This window comes from Vanessa atalanta, chromosome 11 (assembly GCF_905147765.1).
Source record: "Vanessa atalanta chromosome 11, ilVanAtal1.2, whole genome shotgun sequence".
NCBI lineage: Eukaryota > Metazoa > Arthropoda > Insecta > Lepidoptera > Nymphalidae > Vanessa > Vanessa atalanta.
In genome coordinates, this window is record NC_061881.1 from 1,738,486 (window position 1) to 1,760,142 (window position 21,657).

A 21,657-nucleotide genomic window follows, 5' to 3' on the forward strand; every position below is an offset into this window, starting at 1 on the left:
GTATAGTATTAATAAGCACCGTCACTTAGTTTGATGATATTTTCATAGATTAGCTTAATCATTTTACTAAATAACTTTATTTATTTAAATACTATAATAACAACGTATCTTACGTTGACTCTAAACTAAATTGTCAATTAATAAGTAGATAGTGTACATTAAACGCCTGAAAGATAATTATGGCAAAGAAAGATATCGCTTTTGAATATAATTGCTATTAAGATAAAGTGTATAAATATATATATATTTTTAAGTGAGTACGGAGTGTATTTTTTATATATATTTTTTATTTATTATAAACATAAATCTATTTACACACATTTATTAAAAATAATGAGGTGTTTGGTGTAACAAGCGGCCTAGTCGCTTATGCAACTAACTTGGGCACAAAATCAATTGTAAAATATATGTAGAAAAATAAACATATTAACTTTTAAATATTATATAATACATTATTTACAGTTAAGTGATTATATACATATGTATATATATTTATATGTACACGTCTACCACGTCTCGTAGCTTGGTAATTATATGGTTGAGTAATACTGTGTCTAAAAAATGTTAAGATAATTATTTACCTGTATATAATATAATTATACTGTTTTTAGTACCATGTTTTATTTTTTAAATATTAATTTATTATATAATATTATATAGATTATCGTACTTTATTACAATATTTAGATCGACTGTTACTTATTAATTTTATAATCAAATATATCAAAACAAGTTAAATTTGGTGTATACCAATTCATTAATCAAAAATGAAAACCATTAAATAAAACTTATCATATCAATAATATTGAGGAACGAATTCAAAAATTAATTGCAAGATTTTACCATACGAATAAAATACAAGGTAATAAATGGAGGAAAGTAACAAATTAATTTGTTACATTTTTCAATGTTTTATATTTAATAAGCGAATAGTGTTGCCATATAAATTGAGTTTATATATAATGTTAATTTAATAAATTTCTTTACAGAAACTAAACTAAATATGTAGTTTGGCCAATTTAGTGGTATGTGAACACACGTATCAAAATGGTGTATCACTGTAAGTCGGTTGTCAATATTTCACGAGTGAGATACGCAGTGATTTCTTACAGAATCGCACTCCTGAACTGTTACAGTACAGAAGGCGAATGATTTTAATAATAGTAATGTAACATTGTTTGTATAATTATATAATACGCATTAATTTGTTCGTTCATATTTTACAGCTATCATTATAAAGGATATTGCTTTATGCTAGTAGAGTTGTAAATCGATTTATTTACGTTTAAGGGTATACTAGTTTGATTGGTAATAAAGTGTTATTTTTGTATATATTATTTTTTTATTTTTAAACCCTATATTTTAATTTCATACTAGAATATTTTTTGTGCAATAAATTATTTAGTACTTTAAGAATCTAAACGTCACATGAATAAAATTTTTTGGTAGGTACTTGTATCGTATGACATCCAAAGTGTGTATTCACACTTTCCTGTAGCACAAAATTTAATTGGACTTTTTAACATTATTTGCAGACGCTGCATTTGTTATTATTATGTTCACAATCCAAATAGTTCGGGTGCGAATAGTGTTCTGACGACCCTCCTCCCTAAATATTATTTAAAGATTATAAAATCGTACAGGCTAATTTGTTAGGATAATATAAAAAATATAGATAAAATGTTGACAATGGCGAGTTTAGCTTTTGGTTTCAGCCTCACCTACCGGTCCGAGGCTTGACCATCACCGATTCATCGGTAAGGAGACCCCAACGCGCGACAGAGTTTGTTGCACTCCTTGAACCCTGGATTGAGACGGGCCTGACTCAATACTTAAAAAAACTTCAGATTGTCTTATTATAAATTTATTATCAATATTCTATAATGTTACAATTTCATTTTATTTAAATTAACATTCTAACTTATATAAATGTGAAAATTTGTTTGTTTTTTTGTTACTTTTTGCGTTTGAACTGCTCAACCTATAAAAATTTGCGTTCACGTTGTCAAACGTACCTACAGAAAAGTACACAGGTCCCTACCCCATCCCTCGAGTGAATGCTTGACCTAAATAAAAACATCTCGCTTTTTACATCAAAGTATCAAATTTATAGATTATTATTGTAATAATATATTACGTTTAATTAAGTGATATTTAATCAGTGACATACTATATTAGTTTTTGGTATATATTTTATATTCTGGAGTACAAATAGAATAAATTTGAACTGAGACGGCCCAGTGGTTAAAACACATGGATCTAAACCAAAGATAACGATTTCAAACCCGAGCAACCACTGAATTTTCGTGTGATTGTGTTTATATTTCGTCTAGTGCTCAAGGGTGATAGAAAATATTGTGCCCCTCACACCTATATGTATCGGATAAGCACCTGTGTATCTATTTATCGACAGAGTGATAGTAATAACTCTAAACAACAAGGCCGGATTTAGAGTTCAAGTGGTCTAGTCTAGGGCAACAAAGCAGTGGAGGTTATCATTTTACAAATTAATTAAAACAATTTCCTGTTGTTCAATGTTCCTGCCAGTTAGGTTTTTCGATGATTTATCCATCTTTTTTTTTATGTGTCAGTAACTTTTAAACCAATAATTAATAATAATCAAGAATGGATATCATACTATATAATAAGTATTAAAATTTTTAACTCGTAGGAATAATGTTGTTTAGAATCTTTACTGTGGAGGCCCCGCCATACTTGCCCTCTGCGTTTATATCTGACCCTGCCAAACAGCAGTAGGACACATACAGACTGTTGTTTTGTATTTAATAATAGTATATACTATATAATTATGTACATACTTCTACTTACAATATAAGTGCTAGAAATACTTATTTATGCAGTTATATTATTTTGAATATTATATATTTAATAAAAAGTAACTACACAATAATATTACATATTTTATTTGTATAAAAATAAATGTAATCGATTTCAGAACGTTATTAGGGTGGCTTAAAAAAATAATACAAGATTTTTCCCGCGTAAAATAAAAACTACTGTCATCGATTTAAGGTAGATGGGAATTTTTTTGTCAATTTTTATTTTATATCCACCTCAGTTTTGCAAGGTTTATAAAATTAAACAAATAATAAAAATATAAGGACAGAGGTAGAATATGTGTAAGTATTTATTTTAAGTATACAGAACAAGTAATTATTCAGTAGACATATGTAATTACTAAACGATTGCGTAATTACTCTCAGAATGATTGTTCATACAATCGTAAAGCAATCAGGTGATTATGAAACGTTTGGCGATACTAATCATGCTATCCACATATAATTTTCTTTATTAATTAACGCAATAAACGTGACATGATAAGGTGACGCCATATTTAAAACAAAATTAACGTATTTTTTTTTAACCTGTGCAGGTTATAACATATTATGAGAGATTATTTTGTTACAAAATTCCTTTTTTTTATTACAATTACATGACGATCAGTCATTTAGGTTAGAGTTTTGAGTGAAAGAGGATGTTAGAAAGAAGTTTTGATATAATTTAATTAAATGTTTTGTGATATTTATATGCGAGAATGGTTTCGACAAGAACTATTTTTTCTAGTAGACATATTTTGTCAATATCAGTGTTGTTATATTTTTTTTGTTCGTCGGTATCTTGTTGCTTGAATTCCGGTTGGGAATTTATTTTTGATGACATTATATCGGAAGTGTGTCCAATTTTAGCGAGTGCAACTTCGAAGGTCAAAGATTTATTTCTTTCGTCGTCTTCAGGTTAAATATTTTATTAATTTTATATACCCTATATTGTCTCCTTTTTTAAAAGTTTTTATACTTAATCTCTATGTAGGTAGTGTCCAAAATATTTTAGCCAATGTGTACAATTAATATGTAATTATTAGTATATCTACCTACAATTAGACACGTTTGAGAAAATTTCACAAAACATTAAGGTTTCCTTACGAGTAGCATGTTATCCTTTATCATCAGGCATAAATTGTTATCATAAGGCGCTAATTCGGCAATTAAAAATCGATGGTAGCCCATGACTATTATTATTATTTTTTATTTAATTATCGATTGATGAAATTGATTATCATGATTTGGCCATAAATTGTAAAGTTATGAATATTTGACAGAGTATTAAATAATTTATCGTCAATACTCATGAACAAATATCGTGAAGAATAGAGTGAGGAAGACCTATAGAGAGAGACAAAGCTATACCGACAGTTAATGTTCACTGCACATAAATTAATGAATAGTACTCTAAAAGTATAGTTAAAAAATAAAATTAGTAATATTTCAGAAGAAGAAGACATCCCATCTGAGCTAATATCCGACAGTCTCCGATGTGGTCGAGAACTTTCACGAGAGGCAAAGAAACGAGCTAATCGGCTCGTTAAAAACGGTGTCGGTTTGGAAGCATGCTCGCCGGCTCTGTTGCATTTTTTCTCGTCAAAATTACCCAGTGACGCAAAGAAGGCGTCTGAGGTGTCACACGAGCTTCTAACAGCTACGAAGATTATGCAAATGAAGTTGTGCTCAACGTAAGATGTGTTATTCAATCTTAACACTATATACGTGCAGTTAGAAATTCTTTTCTTTGGGAAATTCGTTCGATTGAATCACGATTTTTTTTTTAACTTTGAATATACTTTAAAAGCAATGTCTCTTCAACAACTCACTTTCTCATATTATAATCGGTATCATATTTGTATACATACATACATAAGCAGCCCGTAAATGTCCCACTGTTGGGATAAAGGCCTCCTCTCCCTTTGAGGAGAAGGTTTGGAGCATATTCCACCACGCTGCTCCAATGCGGGTTGGCGGAATACACATGTGGCTGAATTTCGTTGAAATTAGACACATGCAGGTTTCCTCACGATGTTTTCCTTCACCGCCGAGCACGAGATGAATTATAAACACAAATTAAGCACATGAAATTTCAGTGGTGCCTGCCTGGGTTTGAACCCGAAATCATCGGTTAAGATGCACGCGTTCTAACCACTGGGCCATCTCGGCTCTATTGTATATTCATATATTGGCATATTTGTATGTTATTTAAGAAATAATACAGTTTTTTATATTACCAATTCATATAGATCAATCAATAGTCAGTTATGTTTATTTACAGGACCGATGTAACTCCAAACACGTTTATATCATTTTTGGAGAACCAATGCATACAACCACACGAGATATACTGCAAGCCTGTCAGTGTCTCCTGTTCGGGCTCCAATAAGTACCGCAGTATCGATGGCACGTGTAACAACCTTCGGCACCCAACGTGGGGCAGACGAGGCGCTCCTTTTACTAGGCTGACGTCACCTAGATATGCTGACGGTTTGTTTTTAAAATACATTTTTCAAAACTTTGAAACTAGCTCATGCTAGGTATTGTTTGTATACTACTGAATATTCTCCATGTGTCTCCGCTATAGAAGTTACAAATATCAACACGATTCGTGAAGATTACTGTTATTGCATTAGAACGGATGTGTCGTAATTACACCGACGACGTTTGTGACTTGATCTCGTATTTTATTTATAAGTTTTAGACGGTACAGAAATCTCTAAATATTTTCTGAAAACGGAATAATGAAAATACTGTGGAAAAAACATAGACACGACGCTGAAATTTATATCAAAACGCTAAATGTGGGTCAAGTGGCTATTAAAGCGATCATAGTCGACTTAAAAGGAAATAATAATATAATGACTAAAAGTAGAATAGTATAATCTATGGTTTACGAGGCTTTTATGGCGCGCCCTCGCTATCATCACGTGATACTATTCCACTACAGTTGAAAAGGTGGTCTGCACTCTAAATAAACAATTGAAATAAGAAAGGATATGTTTCTAAAAGGAAATCATAATTAATTTAATTTTATAATATTGTTTTTACTTACATTTGAAACTCAGAGCATGAAAGTCAAATTCAAGGTCGAAGTGCTAAAAACGTTTGAATGGAGTGGAAAAAAATGTTTCACCTCTCTCAAATGACTGATTTGTGCAGTGCAGGTGTAACTGCCCATTTCAGGGTATTACTAGGATGTCCCGGGATTTGAACGTATAGTTTCTGGGTCCGAACCCTTGCAATGGCCACTAATTGGGTTATTTCCCTAATTATAAATAAGAAGAGGGCTAGTCTTGAAAGTTTTCGCTACGATCGAAATTTGGCCAGGAAGAATGCTGTCGTATTGAACACTGGAATTACATTACTAAGTTTCCTTAGGTTAAATTAATACTTCTAATGTAATTTTATTAAATATTAATTTTTTATTAAAAAATTATAATATGCAATTTACAGTTATGTATATCAAATAATGACGTTGAATTTAAATACAAATAAAATTAATATGTATAGTATTTATATTTTAAAATCTGTCGTATTTTAATTTTATCGATTTTTCAATAGGTATCTACGCGATGCCAGTTGCAACAAGCGGTCGACCGTTACCCAATCCTCGGTTGCTTTCAACTCGGATCTTTGCAGATCGATCTATTTTCAGTCGTGTACTTAGCCACCTCAACGTGCAATGGGGACAGTTCATCACACATGACCTTGTTTTCCAAGTAATGGAAGTCACAGGTAAATATTTTTGTCCTTTTAATGAAATAAGGCTCAGTCAGCTGTTGTGTGTCAGCCCTAGCTTAAACGACTACCTTTTATAGACACTCATGACATATTCAACCAAACAGCAATACTCGATTTTGTGTTACGGTTTGAAGGGTGAGGTAGTCAGTGTTGCTACAAGTATAAGAGACAAAAAAAAAGGTAGTTATTTTCAAGATTAGTGGCGCATTGGCGGTACGGTAAGGTAAGGTACGGTTACTGATTTCTATCAGTATTTATTTGTATGCCATATAAAATATTTTTGTTATGGCACAAAAAATGTTGAAAACCGACTTCCTGATGATGATGATGATGCCCTATTATGATGCACGTATCAATGACACGTTATAATAATTATTATATTTCTTTCTGACATTGATATGAGCCGAGATGGCCCAGTAGGTTAGAACGCGTGCATCTTAACCGATGATTTCGGGTTCAAACCCAGGCAGGCACCACTGAAATTTAATGTGCTTAATTTGTGTTTATAATTCATCTCGTGCTCGGCGGTGAAGGAAAACATCGTGAGGAAACCTGCATGTGTCTAATTTCAACGAAATTCTGCCACATGTGTATTCTGCCAACCCGCATTGGAGCAGCGTGGTGGAATATGCTCCAAAAACCTTCTCCTCAAAGGGAGAGGAGGCCTTTATCCCAGCAGTGGGACATTTACGGGCTGCTAAAGCTAATAAAAAAAAAAAATTCTGACATTTCACGATCGTCCGACACCACAACCAACGTTCTCAAAATATTTACAGATGAGGGTGGAATTCAATGTTGCTTAGGCAATGGTCGTGATGTTCTGCCACAAGAATTACTCAACGACAAATGCATACCGATTTGCGTTTCCGATGACGACCCATTCTACAAAAACCACGGTATTAAATGTCTCAACTTTGTGAGAAGTGTCACCACACCGAGGGATGACTGCAGCTTAGGCCACGCAGAGCAGGTAAGGTGCTTTATGATATTAGCTAGGTGTACAATAATACCGTAAAAACTACGTATGATATTTGAAGTACCTTTGGGTTAATATGTCCAATATGTAGCCAAAAATGTTTCTTTTATTATCTGTGCTCATCTATTAGTTATTAATACTAATAAAAAAATATAGAAAGTTAAATGTTCTAAATATTTTGTTGATTAAAATATCAATTTTAAATATTAGTTATGTTAAACAAAAAAAAAAAATGTTTCAGATGAATACAGTAACCAGTTTTTTGGACGGCTCCCCAATATATGGCTCTGATCCAATACTTGCTGCCAAGCTACGAAGCAAATGCGGAGGAAGATTGCGCGAGGAAACAAGAAAAAATTGCAAAGGGAGTTTCTTGCCATCGGTAGATGATAAGTTAGCTGTTTGCGACTTACGAAACATATCGGAACCTTGTTACTTGGCAGGTGTGATTATTTCAAGTAATTCTCAATTCTATAGTTTTGAATTTGTAGCATTAGTACTCTTAAATAATCGGAAAAATTACATTGCGTTTAGTGCAATTCGTTCTGTAATTTGGGTAAGAAGTAGATAATTATTTCAACCCATATAAAATAATTTAACTAGAGTAATGATCAGATATATTAATTTAAGTACTAACAAAAGATTTGCTCTTGCTGATAACAGAAACAAATATTCTAATATATAATTTATTTTAAATGCAATAACTAATTATGTGATTAAAAAAAATTAGGAGACAGCAGAATCAACCAGACACCAACATTAGCTGTCCTACATACGTTGCTACTTAGAGAACACAACCGCATAGCAGACATATTGAGCTCGTTAAACCCTCTGTGGACCGACGAGAAAATATACCAGGAGACGAGAAAGATCGTCATTGCGGAAATCCAACACATCACTTATCAGGAATGGTTGCCTTTGAACTTTGGTAAGATTTTGCAAGCATTTATTTTTATTACGAAAGTATTCATCAATAAAACGAAATATTTAAAATAAGTTCTTTGTTGGCAATAACTACGTATACCAAAATAATTTACATTAATTTGATTCGTTTAGGGGAGAGCTATCTTCGTTACTATCGGATTTCCCCTAGTTCGCTCTATAGCCGGGATTACAACGAGGAGGTGAATCCTGGAGCTATCAATGGCTTCGGTGCCGCCGCTTTCCGGTTCTTACACACCGTTATACCTGACACAATCATGAGCTGTCCGTCGAACTCTGGAACAGGATACTTGTATAAGTAAGTTCCTAGCCCTAAAAAAATATCGATCGTTCTATATCGTAGAGATATAGAACGATCTTTATCTCTACGGCAAAATATAAAATATTTGTATGATCTCAGGCTAAGCGACCATTACTTCAACCCGGGCCTGGTGGAATCCACACCGGAGTCTTTCGACGACATCATACGCGGCATAGTGACCAATCGCGCGGGCGAGGCCGACCCGCACTGCACTGGAGAAATCACCAATCTATTATTCAAATCTAGTAACAAATGGGGCTTGGATCTCATCGCTATGGATATTCAGAGGGGTAGGGATCATGGAATTGCTTCATATAACGATTACAGGTAAGATTGTGTCAAAATTATTTCCTGTGGTTGATCAATTCTTACGTTTCGGCGTCTTTGCCACAACATTTTATTTTGGCGTTTTTACCAAGCATTTATTGTATTCTCTAAAATAATCACGTAGTAAGTCGACTTTTTATAGGTGCTATCCTTAATACTTTTTGAAAACTAGGTGTACTGAAAACGGACTGCCTCGTTATCGTATCCGCGTACCGTATCTTATAACGCCAGGGTTCAAACAACTGTTAAGAAATATCTATTGGGTTTTCTGGAAGTTAGCTGTGTTTAAACTACCTTGCCTGAGAAAGTCTGTACAAGTTTTGGTCATGTGCCTTAACTCTTTCCAGTCATGACGGATTTGCCGTTTGGAACAGAGAATCGCCTTTGAAGAGAAATCATTAGTCAAAATAAGGTTGAAAATATATAAATAATTCTTTATATTACAGAGAAACTTGTGGCTTGAAAAGAGCGAGAACATTCCAAGACTTGGCAGGTGAAATATCACAAGACGTAAGTATCCATTGATAACGAAAAATTGATTTCGAAAAAAAATTCAAAAAATTTTAGTCATAATTTTTTCCACAGCGCATTAACGCACTTGCCAAGTTCTACGAATCCGTAGACGATATAGATTTATTCGTCGGAGGCGCTTTGGAGGGGGACGTCTCGGGGTCTATCCTGGGGCATACGTTTCAATGCATTGTTGCTGAACAGTTCTATCGCACTCGTATTGGTGATAGACACTTTTACGACAATAGCGAGATGCCGCATTCATTCACACCAGGTAATTTACCACTGTTTGAACAAAGTATTTAATTATTTGTAAAGCTTTATTGATTATTAGTACCATAAGAAATGACAATTTTTATGATTTTTTACTTTTTTTCTGATTATTCTGGAATGATATAATTCAATAAGTATTTACCTAATATCGAAATCCCGGTCGATTGCGTATTATAATAATCTGCGAATAGAAAGTAAATTTAATTATACTTTATTATTATTATTATGAGGGCTTATCCGGTCGACTCATACATACATCTTATAGATATTAAGATAATCTCATAGATTATTGGTTTTTTTTACACGAATCTAATATAAATATGCAGAATGTTATGATTAGTCATGTGAGCCAAATTTAAGAGTTTAAGTTTCCTCTTGGGTATACCTCAACATGCTGCCCTTACAGGCCGTAATGGCCCAGTGGTTATAACGCGTGCATCTTAACCCCTGCATTTTCATGTGCTTAATTTGTACTTATACCTAATTCATCTCGTGCTCGGCGGTGAAAGAAAACATCGTAAGGAAACCTGCATGTGTCTATTTAAATTTATTTATATTTTTAAATTCTGCCACGTGTGTATTCCACCAACACGCATTGGTGGAATATGCTCCAAACCTTCCTCCTCTTCCTCCTCAAATCCTCAAAGCGAGAGGAGCCCTTAGCCAAGCAGTGGGAAATTTGCAGGCTGTTAATGTAAAAATGTATGTAATGTAATGTTGCCCTTATTATTCACAGATCAATTGAAAGAAATAAAGAAAGCATCGATGGCTCGCTTGATCTGTGACAACACGAATGTCAAATACGTCCAGAAAAAGGCATTCGAATTGGAGAGTTCATACAATCCTAAATACCACTGTGACGACTACAATGCCATACCCTATGTCGATCTAACGGCTTGGAAGCGTCCCAAGTTTGAACTGTATGACTAAATAACCTCAAATTTGAAACATCGAAATTGCTGGATATTGTATGAATTTATAATTTAAAAAAAAGTACACATGGTGTATAATAACTAAAAATAAAGTGAACATGAAGTGAACATGAATAACATGAAAACGGAGAAGCAACGAAGAATACAGTTTACCCATTGACAATGGGTAAATGTCACGTCGAAATATACATAAGGTCGTTTTCTATTTTCGGTTAGTGTGTCTGGTGCATTATATCTCTCATTTCAAATAGTGCAAAATAGTTTTGAACATAGTATAGCTTTATAGTGAATAGTGCCTTTACTAAAACAAAAAAATATATGTATATTATTGGCCAGTGTCAGGTTAATATATAAATAAACATTATTTTACACAGTTTAATTAAAACATAATAAAGGTAATAACTTTTAAAAAGAACCACACATAGCTTACTAACGACCGTAGACTTTATTTTAATATGGCAACATTGTACTTTTAGATCATTATAAATGAAGTAGATGGTAGAATAATTTAAGTTTAAAAAAACAAATTTTGTAAAGTATTTATTGATAAGTTTATTTAAATAAAAATATTTATAAACGATCATATATTTTTATTTCACTCGTGTCATGCGGAAATAGCAAAGTTTATAAAATTTATATAAATGTATTAAAACGACTAGTTAATAAACACGATTCTTAATAAAAAAATTTGAGTGACAAAATTCACTTTAAAATAATTTCAACGTATTATCTTATTATCAAATACAGAAATAGTATAAGAATATTATATTCAGAGTGGACTGAGGTAAGTGCGTCTATAGAGGGGAATGCGTCTTTTGATGATGAAAAAGAAGCACATTTTAAAGCCATACATTCCTTTAGTACCTTAAATTTGACACTGCTAATATAAAAAAGGGAGCGGTGGTAATTATGAACGGTTTTCTTCCTACGATATCATCAAAATACGCATTTTCCTCTATAGACAGACACGTTTACCTTAGATGACTAAATGAAATCCAGCTTTTTGAATTTAGAATTTTCTGATATTTCCTATTTACTTTCTAGTATATATTGTTACTTATATTAACATAATATTACAAATAAGACGCCCATACTCCTTATTTCTCTAATTTTAATAACGTCTTTAAATTAGCGTATTGGTCCCTTGAAGGCGTGTAAGGTAAGTTTTCTATAGCTTTCATGTGTTCGATGCTAATTGGCGCGTCTATATTTACGTATATACTTAATAATATTTAAATAACTGACTGACCACGCAGTTACAATGGGTCAAACAGAATGAAATATTAATTTTTTTTAATCAGGGGGTAATTCCTAAGATGAAAGATTATGTTCCTTACTGTTGAAAGTGAGAAATTTGGAATTCGATGCTTACAGTAATGAGTAGACAGATGTTACTACGTTTTTGAAATATCATCACCCAAAAGGGGTGAAATTGAGATACAGGTTTGCAAATAAGTTCGCCTTTTTACAATTTTCGAAATATGGAATCCTGGGTTTTTGAATAATGGCATATCCTATTGCGTACACGTTAAACGTAACAAAATAAATTTCGTGCATAGGAAGGCACTTGCTCATTCTAACTATTGTCTACTAAACTACGTGGCAATATTTTGACATGGTCTTTGGTCATACATACCATAGTTTGTGTGTGTGGAATAAGACTATGATCACATAGACGGAAACATCCGCAACTCTCGAATTTGTGCTGTTAACGTCTACAGACTTTTTCTATACGTTTGTGTGTTATCAAACCAAAATCAAATTAAACGAAACTATGAATTAATTTAAATGTGTTTGTTTATGTGAAGTGTATATAGGACGCGGGAATCGTGAGGTGAATTTAAAGTTTTTAATTTAACTTAGTATAGTTGTAGCTTATACTGTGTCTTGTAAAAACTATTTATAGCTTTGAGTAACAAAACGATTTTCTTGATCCTTGATCAAATTCTATCCAGTCTCAAAAATGTCTCTTCCCTACCTTCAATAATTCACTAAATAAGTAAATTTCTTCTTTGTCCTTTTTCCTTATTCCAAAACGAAGATAATTTATTATGGACGGAGCTCCACGTCACCGAGCTGGTCATTAGTTGAGTCAGGCTCCCGGATCCTGGCTTCACAATTCTTTCGAGAAGTGGCCGTTTGTACAACCTGTGCGCTTCCTCTCTTTGATCTTCTGTCACTTTTCTATCATCCAGGTGTAGGAGGGATGGAAACTGTGATATCACGAACAGCCTGTAAATATCATTAAAATAAGGACAATCTTTCAAAAAATCAGTAGTTATTACCGAGTTTCTTGAAAAATGACGATTCAAAAGTGCTTGTTACTGATACTGTTTTGTGTACAGATTCGGTACCAGTTTTTATGCTCAACAGCAAAAGATGGGCGATAATAGTTGGCGATAGTTAATAAACCAGTCAAAATAGACACAAATATTGGTAACCTTACTATAAATCGCTAGAACTGCACTTTGGTACAAATTGCAAAGTAAAATTCAAAAATCCCCACTGATTTTATGTTTGCTAAAAATATTCAAGATGAGATAAAATATAGGTTAGACAAAAATTATAGATCATACAATTATCTGCACTAGTTGTTCATTTACCTTTTTTGCAACAAAAAGTTAAGAGCCTATAAAGCCTATAAAGCTTATTCCAATGGAAGTCGGAAAAAAGATAAACAAACCTTACGATTTATTTAGATAGTATTTCAGGGGTTTTGCTAATAACTCAGTTACATTTTGTACTACTAAGAGTTTATGATTAATATATCTTTATTTATAATACAACACATTTAACTACTTATTAACACTTTAATTTTACTTTCAAAATTCCAACAGTTTCGTCGACGTTCAAAACGCCTTTTTTCGCAAATCCATAGAGAATATCATAGATCAATCAAGCTTTCGACCGATTATATCGCGTCAATTTGCTGTCAAATGGTATTTATTTTTCTTTTTTCCTGTTATGGTTGGAATAGAGTATATATAAATACAACATACCTGTACTGAAGCATTTCATAGAAAGTACCGCCATTAAAGTAACTGGGAGCCGCTGGATTTCCCATTACAGACAGATACTGGAGATTTGGACAGGATTCTTTGAGTTTGCTCACCCATGGGTACAGTGAGGATATTTTGCAACGGTTTAACCTAAAAAAATTAAACAAATAAAAAGTCTTCAAGTATTAAATTAGCAAAAACACAATTTTTTAATAAGCAATTGGGAAGAAGGAATGAACATACATCACAAAATATTATGACTTTTTTCCGACCGCAGTTTCGCCGGCATTTGTCGAGTGCGGGTGTTAGTGGAAAAACCCCTTGACCCCTATGACGAAATTTCCAGACGAAAAACCATCTCCGTGCCAAATTTCATTCAAATCTGATCCAGCATTAGCACAGCCATTCTGGTGTGATTGAGTACCAAACATACGTCCATCCAAACTTTCACATTTATCATATTATTAAGAAATAATATAGTAAGATTTACATAGATACAACACACTTGTATTAATGCACACACCCAGACAATATTATATATAAATATATATATATGTGTCCTTTGTGGGCTAGCCTTGAAACTAAGCCCTATAGGCAAAAATTTCGCAAGTATATTCTAATATTAAAAAAAAACATAGTAAATAATATTTTACTCTTAAGATTCAAATTTTGCTTACCATAATAATTGTAAATTAGGCATCGGAGGTAACAAGCAGTGCTCAGTTATGGGATTATCATCAGCTATTAGTGTTGTAAGGTGCTTAAAATGTACTAAGCCATCAAGATTTCTGCAATAAGGAAATCACTATAGCCACTGCAAACATTCCTAATAATATCTTTATATCTATCCATATGTGTCACTAAACTCCTCTTAAAAAGCTAGACTGATTTTGATTAAATTAAAATAATAAATGAAGTAATAAGTCTTTAATTTCCCAATCCTGGGAAAACTGTCACCTCTAATTTGTACCTTGTTACTCTAATATGGGTTATATTTATTAATATGAGGCAGAAAATAGTTCAACAAAATTATATGCAGGTTCGTTCACAATTTTTTGAATCAATGGGTTGCATGTGATATTATTTGTATATTCAAGGTATGCTATATTAGTGTTCGCCTGGGTTTGAATACAAAATCTTCCTTATGATTTTTATGGCTAGCGAAATATACTTAATACAAGTAAGATTCCTGGGTACTATTTAATCATCAGTTTATGAAACAAGAAACTCAATCTTTACTCGTCTTCATTAAATAAATAATTAAAGTAATAAAAATATTTTGTATATAAATCAATGAATAAAGTATAATTTTTATCATTTATAAAATCATGTATGTAATATTTGTACTTTATTTGTTAATGTAACTCCAATAATTTGATAAGGACAGGTACTTACGTTATTTTATTGTGACTTATATCCAGGTACCTAATATGATCGCAGAATCTTTCAATGATGGTTCTTGGTAATTCATACAATCTTTCATATGCTAATGTCAATTTTGTAGAGTCACCATCATCATTAAAGTCCTCCGAGGACCTAGATAAATTAAATAACTAAATTAATTAAACATAACAACTTTAAAGATGTATAAAATATGATACTTATTTTTACATATACTATAAAGTACCGATTAGCTTAGATTTACATTATTACTTGAAATTACTTGAAAACTATATTTTTTTTTTATATTTACATATAACCTTTTTTAACTATGACTTAGTTATGACACGTATGCGTTGTTAAAAGAAACATAACTTACTGGATGTAATCAGCTGGAAGTATTGTCTGTGCCATTGCAGTAACTGAATCCACTAAAATGCTATTTGAAACGTCGACAGTAATTACGCCTTCGTCATGACTGCTTCATATTAAAATTATAGAAAATACATTTAATTACACTTAAGTATCAACTAACTCATAAAATAACATTTAATTGAATAAATTAAAAAATCTAAATCAAAATAATTTAATAATAATACATAGATTATAAATCAATTCTTTTAACTTATAACTATATTGTTATGTTTACTAAGATATAGTACCTATAATATATAAAAATTACCAAAACAAGTTTTATACTAGTTTGTTATTAAGAGTTACGTTCTTCATTTTTGACAAACAGTTAACAGCTGACATATCACGCATGACAAAAAAATACTCTGACGGACAATGACGAAACGACTGAATTAAAATTTGAGGGGACGTTCAGACATTAAAATAAAGTCATTTAGGCTTAAATATAATTAGTATATTTGAAAATAATAAAAAAAAGAACTAAACATACAATCATATAAAAAATATTACGGAATTCATACATTATAAAAGTTAAACTCACTCGTTAATTTTCAACTTCTTATTCTTATTATATTTTTCATTTTGACACCGGTATTAATGATAACAAAAATGCTTATCAAACGAACTAGGGCTAATAACATCGGCTAATATATAAGGAACGTGTAGATAAGAAATTGTTTACGTTTGTGATAGCACTAATGACCTGTTCCCGAACTTGATCCTTTTTAATTATTGTATATAATGATATATTTTGAATAAATGTATTTTATTCAAAGTATCATCAAGTTCGGGAACAGGTCATATATAATCAATAAATATAAATACCATAATATACTAACAGTGTAAGTTATTAATAACCTTCGTTGTTTGTAACTGTTTTTATATGCATGTAGTGTGGATTCATAATTTAATTTCAATGAAGTCTGTTCAGAATATCATTCACCTTTAGAAAATAATTCTAGGGAGCTAAAATATCCTTTCTTTTTTTATTCAAATCAAATATAAAATTGGTCCAGATGATGGTACCTTGTGATGACTTTGGCTCCGAAACCATTTTTTCGGCATCTGTAAAACAAGGTTATATACACATTTATAGATAAGGTCGATGAAAAACAAATGAAAATAGTGAGCAATATACTTACCAACAAGTCGCTCTAGTAGAGGAACAGGAGGGTAAAGTCAGTTTTGCTTTATACATGAACTAGCAACCTGCCCCGACTTCATTTATTTCTAATTTCAGCCATTATTTTTCGAGTGAGTAAATGATAAAAAATGGTTGGCGTTAGCTATCCTTAAGTGATAGACATATACCATCTAGGACTTTGTTGAAGACCTTATTAAGGTGTACAATACTGTAGTACATTATTTTGATCTATCTCCTAGGGTTCAGCTAGCGTTTGCACTGTGATATAAATAAATAAGAAACACCATTGAATTATGGTTTTATTACGAATAAAATTAGACACATTTGAAAAGATAATAAATGACATTCATTTACTTTTAAATATTATATGTCATTCACCCCCTCCCTCAAGACAACGTAATCGTTTAAATAGTTCGGCATTCTTCGCTGCCGTGTCGAACGACGTTCTTTGAATGACGAACTCGTGGAAGGGAGTTCAGGAGGTTGATTGTATTCATCAGATTCTTGGTTAGGAATGGGATTTTCATCTTGAATATTTTCAGAATTTTGGATTTCATGTTCTTCATTACAATCTTCTAAATTTTCTGGTAGTGGAGCCAATTGTCTGTTAGAAATTGTAGTTTCTCTTCCGTCTGGCAATCTAACATACGAATATTGCGGGTTGGGCTGGAGTAATTCTACTTCTTCAACTATAGGATCGTACTTAGTAGCTCTCACGTTCTTTTTCATTAAAACAGGTCCTGGATTTAACATCCAAGAAGGAAATGATTCGCCATTTGAAGTTCTTCGGGCATGGTTGAACATTCTTTCGTGAGGAGTTACATTAGTACTAGTACATAAAAGTGACCTGATGGAGTGTAAAGCCACTGGTAAAGCTTTTTCCCAATCTGATATCTCCATATCTTTAGATCGGAGGTATAATTGTATGTTTCTCCAAAGAGTTCCATTAAGTCTTTCAACTTGTCCATTCCCCTGGGGATTATATGGAGTTGTTCGACTACAAGCTATCCCAAGAGAGTAAAGAAATTGCTTCAATTGTTCAGACATAAATGTCGCTCCTCTGTCTGAGTGTACATAAAGCGGAGTGCCAAACATAAAGAAAAGATCCTTTAAACATTTAATTACAGTCGTTGCAGTCATATCTTTGCAGGGATAAGCGAATGGAAATCGGCTGTATTCATCAATAATCGTTAACATATATTTATTTTGCGTATTGGACGGCAAAGGTCCCTTAAAATCAATGTTCAATCGTTCAAATGGAGAAGTAGCCTTAATGAGTTGATATTTATTTTTATTAAAACGAGGCTTGATTTCAGCACACACTCTACAGGAAGTAGTTATAAGTTTTATATCATTGATAGAGTATGGAAGGTTTTTCGTTTTTACCCAGTGTGCTAATCTTGTTACACCGGGGTGACAAAGAAGTTCATGAATTTCTTTCAACTTACTATTATCAAAATTAATATGAGCACATACTCTAGATAGAGTGTCAGCAACCGTATTATCCTTACCAGGTCGATAAATAATTTCAAATTTAAAACTGGAAAGTTCAAGCCTCCATCTTTCAATTTTTTCATTTTTTATTTTGCTTGAATGTTTTTGATTGAACATGAATACTACAGACTGTTGATCAGTTAAAAGCAAGAAATGCCTACCCGTTAAATAATGCCGCCATTTACGCAGAGATTCAACGATTGCACTTGCCTCCTTTTCTATAGAAGATTGTTTGCACTCCGAGTCAGTCAAAGTTCGCGAGAAAAAGGCAACCGGACGACCGTTTTGAGAGAGTGTAGAAGCAATGGCAAATTCTGATGCATCTGTTTCTACCATAAATGTTGCATTTTCGTCGACCACTACCAAAGTAGATTTACAAACATCTGACTTTAAAGAGTTGAAACATGTAACAGCCTCCTGGTTTAAAGGAAAATGCTTAATACCAATAAGTGGTCTGATCTTTTGAGAAAAATTTTGGATCCACTTCGAATAGTGAGCAAATAAACCTAAAGTCCTTTTTAAGGTTGGTAAATCCGTAGGAATTGGAAGATCTAGTAGTGGTTTGAGACGGTCATTGTCCGGTTTAATCGTATTATTATATATTGAGTATCCTAAAAGATTTATAGAGTCGGTTCCAAAGACACATTTACTTTCGTTTAGAGTTAATTTGTATTTCTTAACTGCATTCATAAATTTATTAAGTTTTCTATCGTGGTCATCTTTACTCTTACCACAAACTGTGACATCATCTAAATATGCGAACGTTCCTGCTAATTTTTCTGTATCGATAATGTATTGTAATGTTCGCTGGAAGGCCGCGACGCCGTTTGTTACCCCAAAAGGTATCCTTGAAAATTGATAAAGTTTGCCACATGCTTCGAATGCTGTATATTTTCGTTCCGACGACAAAATTGGTACCTGGTGATAAGCGCTTTTCAGGTCGATTTGGCTAAAAAAATTAAATTTCGCAACCTTTTCAATTACAGACTCGATGCTAGGTAGAGGAAATGCATCTAGTTCTGTAAATCTGTTTATGGTAAGCGAATAATCAATAACAAGCCGCTTTCGATGTAAACCACCTCCTGTAACTAATACTTGTGCTCGCCATGGAGATACGCTGGACTCAATGACGCCTTCTTCTAGTAATTTAGATATTTCATTGTTTATAAATTGTAAATCTTCTTCAGAGTAACGTTTGGATTTTATAGATATCGGTCTAATATTAGGAGATAAATTACTAAATAAAGTTGCAGGAGGAACTGATGCTTCTATAACACTGCAGACTTTCAGCGGTCCTTGGTTACCACCAAACTGAAATTCAAGCACTGAATGATTTTGTAATAAGTCATGCCCTATAATAAGGTCTGCACAAAGATTGTTTACAATTAATAGTGGTTGACGTTTATAGATATGTTGACCAATTTTGATTGTCGCTACGCAGGAACCTTCCACAAAAGATATGTGATTAAGTGAGGCTAAAGTTATGGCCTGCTTACAAGGGTTTCTTTTCAGGTTTATTGTTTGCGCTAAAGAACCGCTTACGAAACTTACTGAACTACCAGTATCAATAAGTGCATCGGCTTCGTAATTGTTAATTGTTACTGATACCGTAGCTCTTTTTAAACTAGAAGGTGAGGCGGCAGAAATCATAGCAACTTCGACAGGTGCATCTTCGTTTACAACGTTGTTAAGTGTTTCTTTGTTACTACGGCAGACATTGGCGAAATGACCTGTTTTGGTGCAAAGTTGGCAGGTGGCATTACGAGCAGGACACTTAAATCGTCGATGAATGTTTCCACCACAAAAGAAGCAATGTTTCTTTCTTGGATAATTTGCTACAGCTAAGTTTTGTTGAGTTGGCGTTTCTTGCTCCTGCTTAGAAAGAGCGTTTAGATTAAAAGAATTATTATTTATATAGCCTTGAGAATTTCGTTCGGCAGTTTCTAAAGCAATCGCTTGATTCAGGGCCTCATCTAAACTTAAGGTATTGTTTTCTAAGAGTCTCTGTCGTATTGTTTGGGATGTGATCCCAGCAACAAATGCGTCACGAATGTATTCACTCTTATATTCTTCAGGGGTCACTGCTTTAAAATTACAATCATGTGCTAATAATTTCAGTGCGCGTACGTATTCTGTAATAGTTTCGTCCTGTCTTTGCTTTCGAGCAACTAGAGTATATCGAGCAAAAATTTCATTTTTAGGCTTTAAATATATGTGATCTAATAACGATAAGGCATGCTCGTAGGATTTATTATCGCGTATATAGGAGTACACGGTAGGAGATAGATGATTTATTAATAATTTGAGTTTCATTTCATCAGTTTCGTTACAAGCTTCTTCTGAGATAAAATTTATAAATGTATACCGCCAGTGTAACCATCGCAAATCTGCAGACGCCGTATCAGGTTCCACAATAAAAGTTTCAGGACGAAGATATCTTGACATGGTCGATATGTAAGATGGCATAGAATATTCTTCTGACATTGAAATTATTTATTCGTAATAAATTGATATAAATAAATAAGAAACACCATTGAATTATGGTTTTATTACGAATAAAATTAGACACATTTGAAAAGATAATAAATGACATTCATTTACTTTTAAATATTATATGTCACACTGTAAGCGCAATAAATGTGTTTACTTACGACATTACTTTAGAAACATCTAAAAATATCAGTGTTTCTCTATTATATTGTGCATGTATTATACATATACACCTAAGAGGAAGGTTGCAATCAAATCAATCTATCCATTAAAAACCGCGTCAAAATCTGTTGTGTAAATTTTAAAGATTAAGCATACATAGGGACAGACAGCGGTGACTTTGTTTTATACTATGTAATTAAGTCCCGAGATACCAGTTAGGCGATAAATACATTATTGTTTTTTAAAAAACAACTCAAATTGCTATTTTATAATCAACTAAATATAGCTTTACAGAGCTATTGGCTATTTTAAGTCTCGTACTACTAATAATAATATAAGGCTAGGTCTATTGTTCATGATTTTATTTTTTCAATTAGTCTTCTAGTAGCAATATTTGGAGTTGTACCCAGGTAGTAAGTATTGTAACACTCAAATTATTTAATGAATTATCTATTTATTCAGTACATAAGACAAGTACAATATTTATAATTAATTAAAAAATATCATTACTAATAAAATATTAAAAAAATATTGATTTTCGCTAAAAACCCTGAATAACAACCCCAATAAGACGAAACGAAATGCTAACTTGTCAAGTTAATGTCAGAAATGTCATTTGTCAAATATTTTTCGAAAGTATTTGTTGTTATTTGACACGTCACTTGCACATGATACAAAAAAATAATTATGAATTATAAAATCTAAAATAACGACTGTTCATTTTCATAT

General features: G+C 32.5%; 2 protein-coding genes across 7 annotated transcripts; one reads left to right on the forward strand and one right to left on the reverse strand.

The window, feature by feature from the left end:
- Positions 1–3,115: 3,115 nt before the first annotated feature.
- On the forward strand, positions 3,116–11,426 carry LOC125067279 (peroxidase-like). Of its 2 annotated transcripts, none has more exons than XM_047675772.1 (12): positions 3,116–3,140; positions 4,291–4,531; positions 5,122–5,330; positions 6,405–6,578; positions 7,361–7,554; positions 7,802–8,003; positions 8,291–8,488; positions 8,617–8,800; positions 8,903–9,130; positions 9,577–9,640; positions 9,716–9,914; positions 10,650–11,426. In XM_047675772.1, the coding sequence occupies exons 2-12, from the start codon at positions 4,509–4,511 to the stop codon at positions 10,841–10,843; spliced, it is 1,869 nt and encodes a 622-aa protein (XP_047531728.1). In that variant the 5' UTR covers positions 3,116–3,140; positions 4,291–4,508; the 3' UTR covers positions 10,844–11,426. The 2 variants fall into 2 exon arrangements, with proteins under 2 accessions (XP_047531728.1, XP_047531727.1); XM_047675771.1 differs by lacking the exon at positions 3,116–3,140 and adding an exon at positions 3,484–3,755.
- Positions 11,427–11,448: 22 nt separating this feature from the next.
- LOC125067280 (leucine-rich melanocyte differentiation-associated protein-like) lies at positions 11,449–16,192 on the reverse strand. Of its 5 annotated transcripts, none has more exons than XM_047675779.1 (6): positions 16,180–16,192; positions 15,604–15,705; positions 15,240–15,380; positions 14,522–14,632; positions 13,845–13,994; positions 11,449–13,077 (listed from the first exon to the last, which is right to left on the reverse strand). In XM_047675779.1, the coding sequence occupies exons 2-6, from the start codon at positions 15,636–15,638 to the stop codon at positions 12,837–12,839; spliced, it is 678 nt and encodes a 225-aa protein (XP_047531735.1). In that variant the 5' UTR covers positions 15,639–15,705; positions 16,180–16,192; the 3' UTR covers positions 11,449–12,836. The 5 variants fall into 5 exon arrangements, with proteins under 5 accessions (XP_047531735.1, XP_047531731.1, XP_047531729.1 ...); XM_047675775.1 differs by lacking the exon at positions 16,180–16,192 and adding an exon at positions 15,907–16,007; XM_047675773.1 differs by lacking the exon at positions 16,180–16,192 and adding an exon at positions 15,887–16,007 and having other exon boundaries at positions 15,604–15,702.
- Between the last annotated feature and the right edge of the window lie 5,465 nt (positions 16,193–21,657).

What these genes read in the sequence shown, in the direction of transcription:
- LOC125067279 (XM_047675771.1), top strand. Translation starts at nt 3,557, where the DNA reads ATGGTTTCGACAAGAACTATTTTTTCTAGTAGACATATTTTGTCAATA. An exon ending in ATTTCTTTCGTCGTCTTCAG is followed by an intron (nt 3,756 to 4,290) that starts GTTAAATATTTT and finishes GTAATATTTCAG; the next exon opens with AAGAAGAAGACATCCCATCT. An exon ending in GCCGCATTCATTCACACCAG is followed by an intron (nt 9,915 to 10,649) that starts GTAATTTACCAC and finishes TATTATTCACAG; the next exon opens with ATCAATTGAAAGAAATAAAG.
- LOC125067280 (XM_047675779.1), bottom strand. Translation starts at nt 15,638, where the DNA reads ATGGCACAGACAATACTTCCAGCTGATTACATCCA. An exon ending in CTTCCAGCTGATTACATCCA is followed by an intron (nt 15,381 to 15,603) that starts GTAAGTTATGTT and finishes TAATTTATCTAG; the next exon opens with GTCCTCGGAGGACTTTAATG. An exon ending in TATGAAATGCTTCAGTACAG is followed by an intron (nt 13,078 to 13,844) that starts GTATGTTGTATT and finishes TGATATTTACAG; the next exon opens with GCTGTTCGTGATATCACAGT.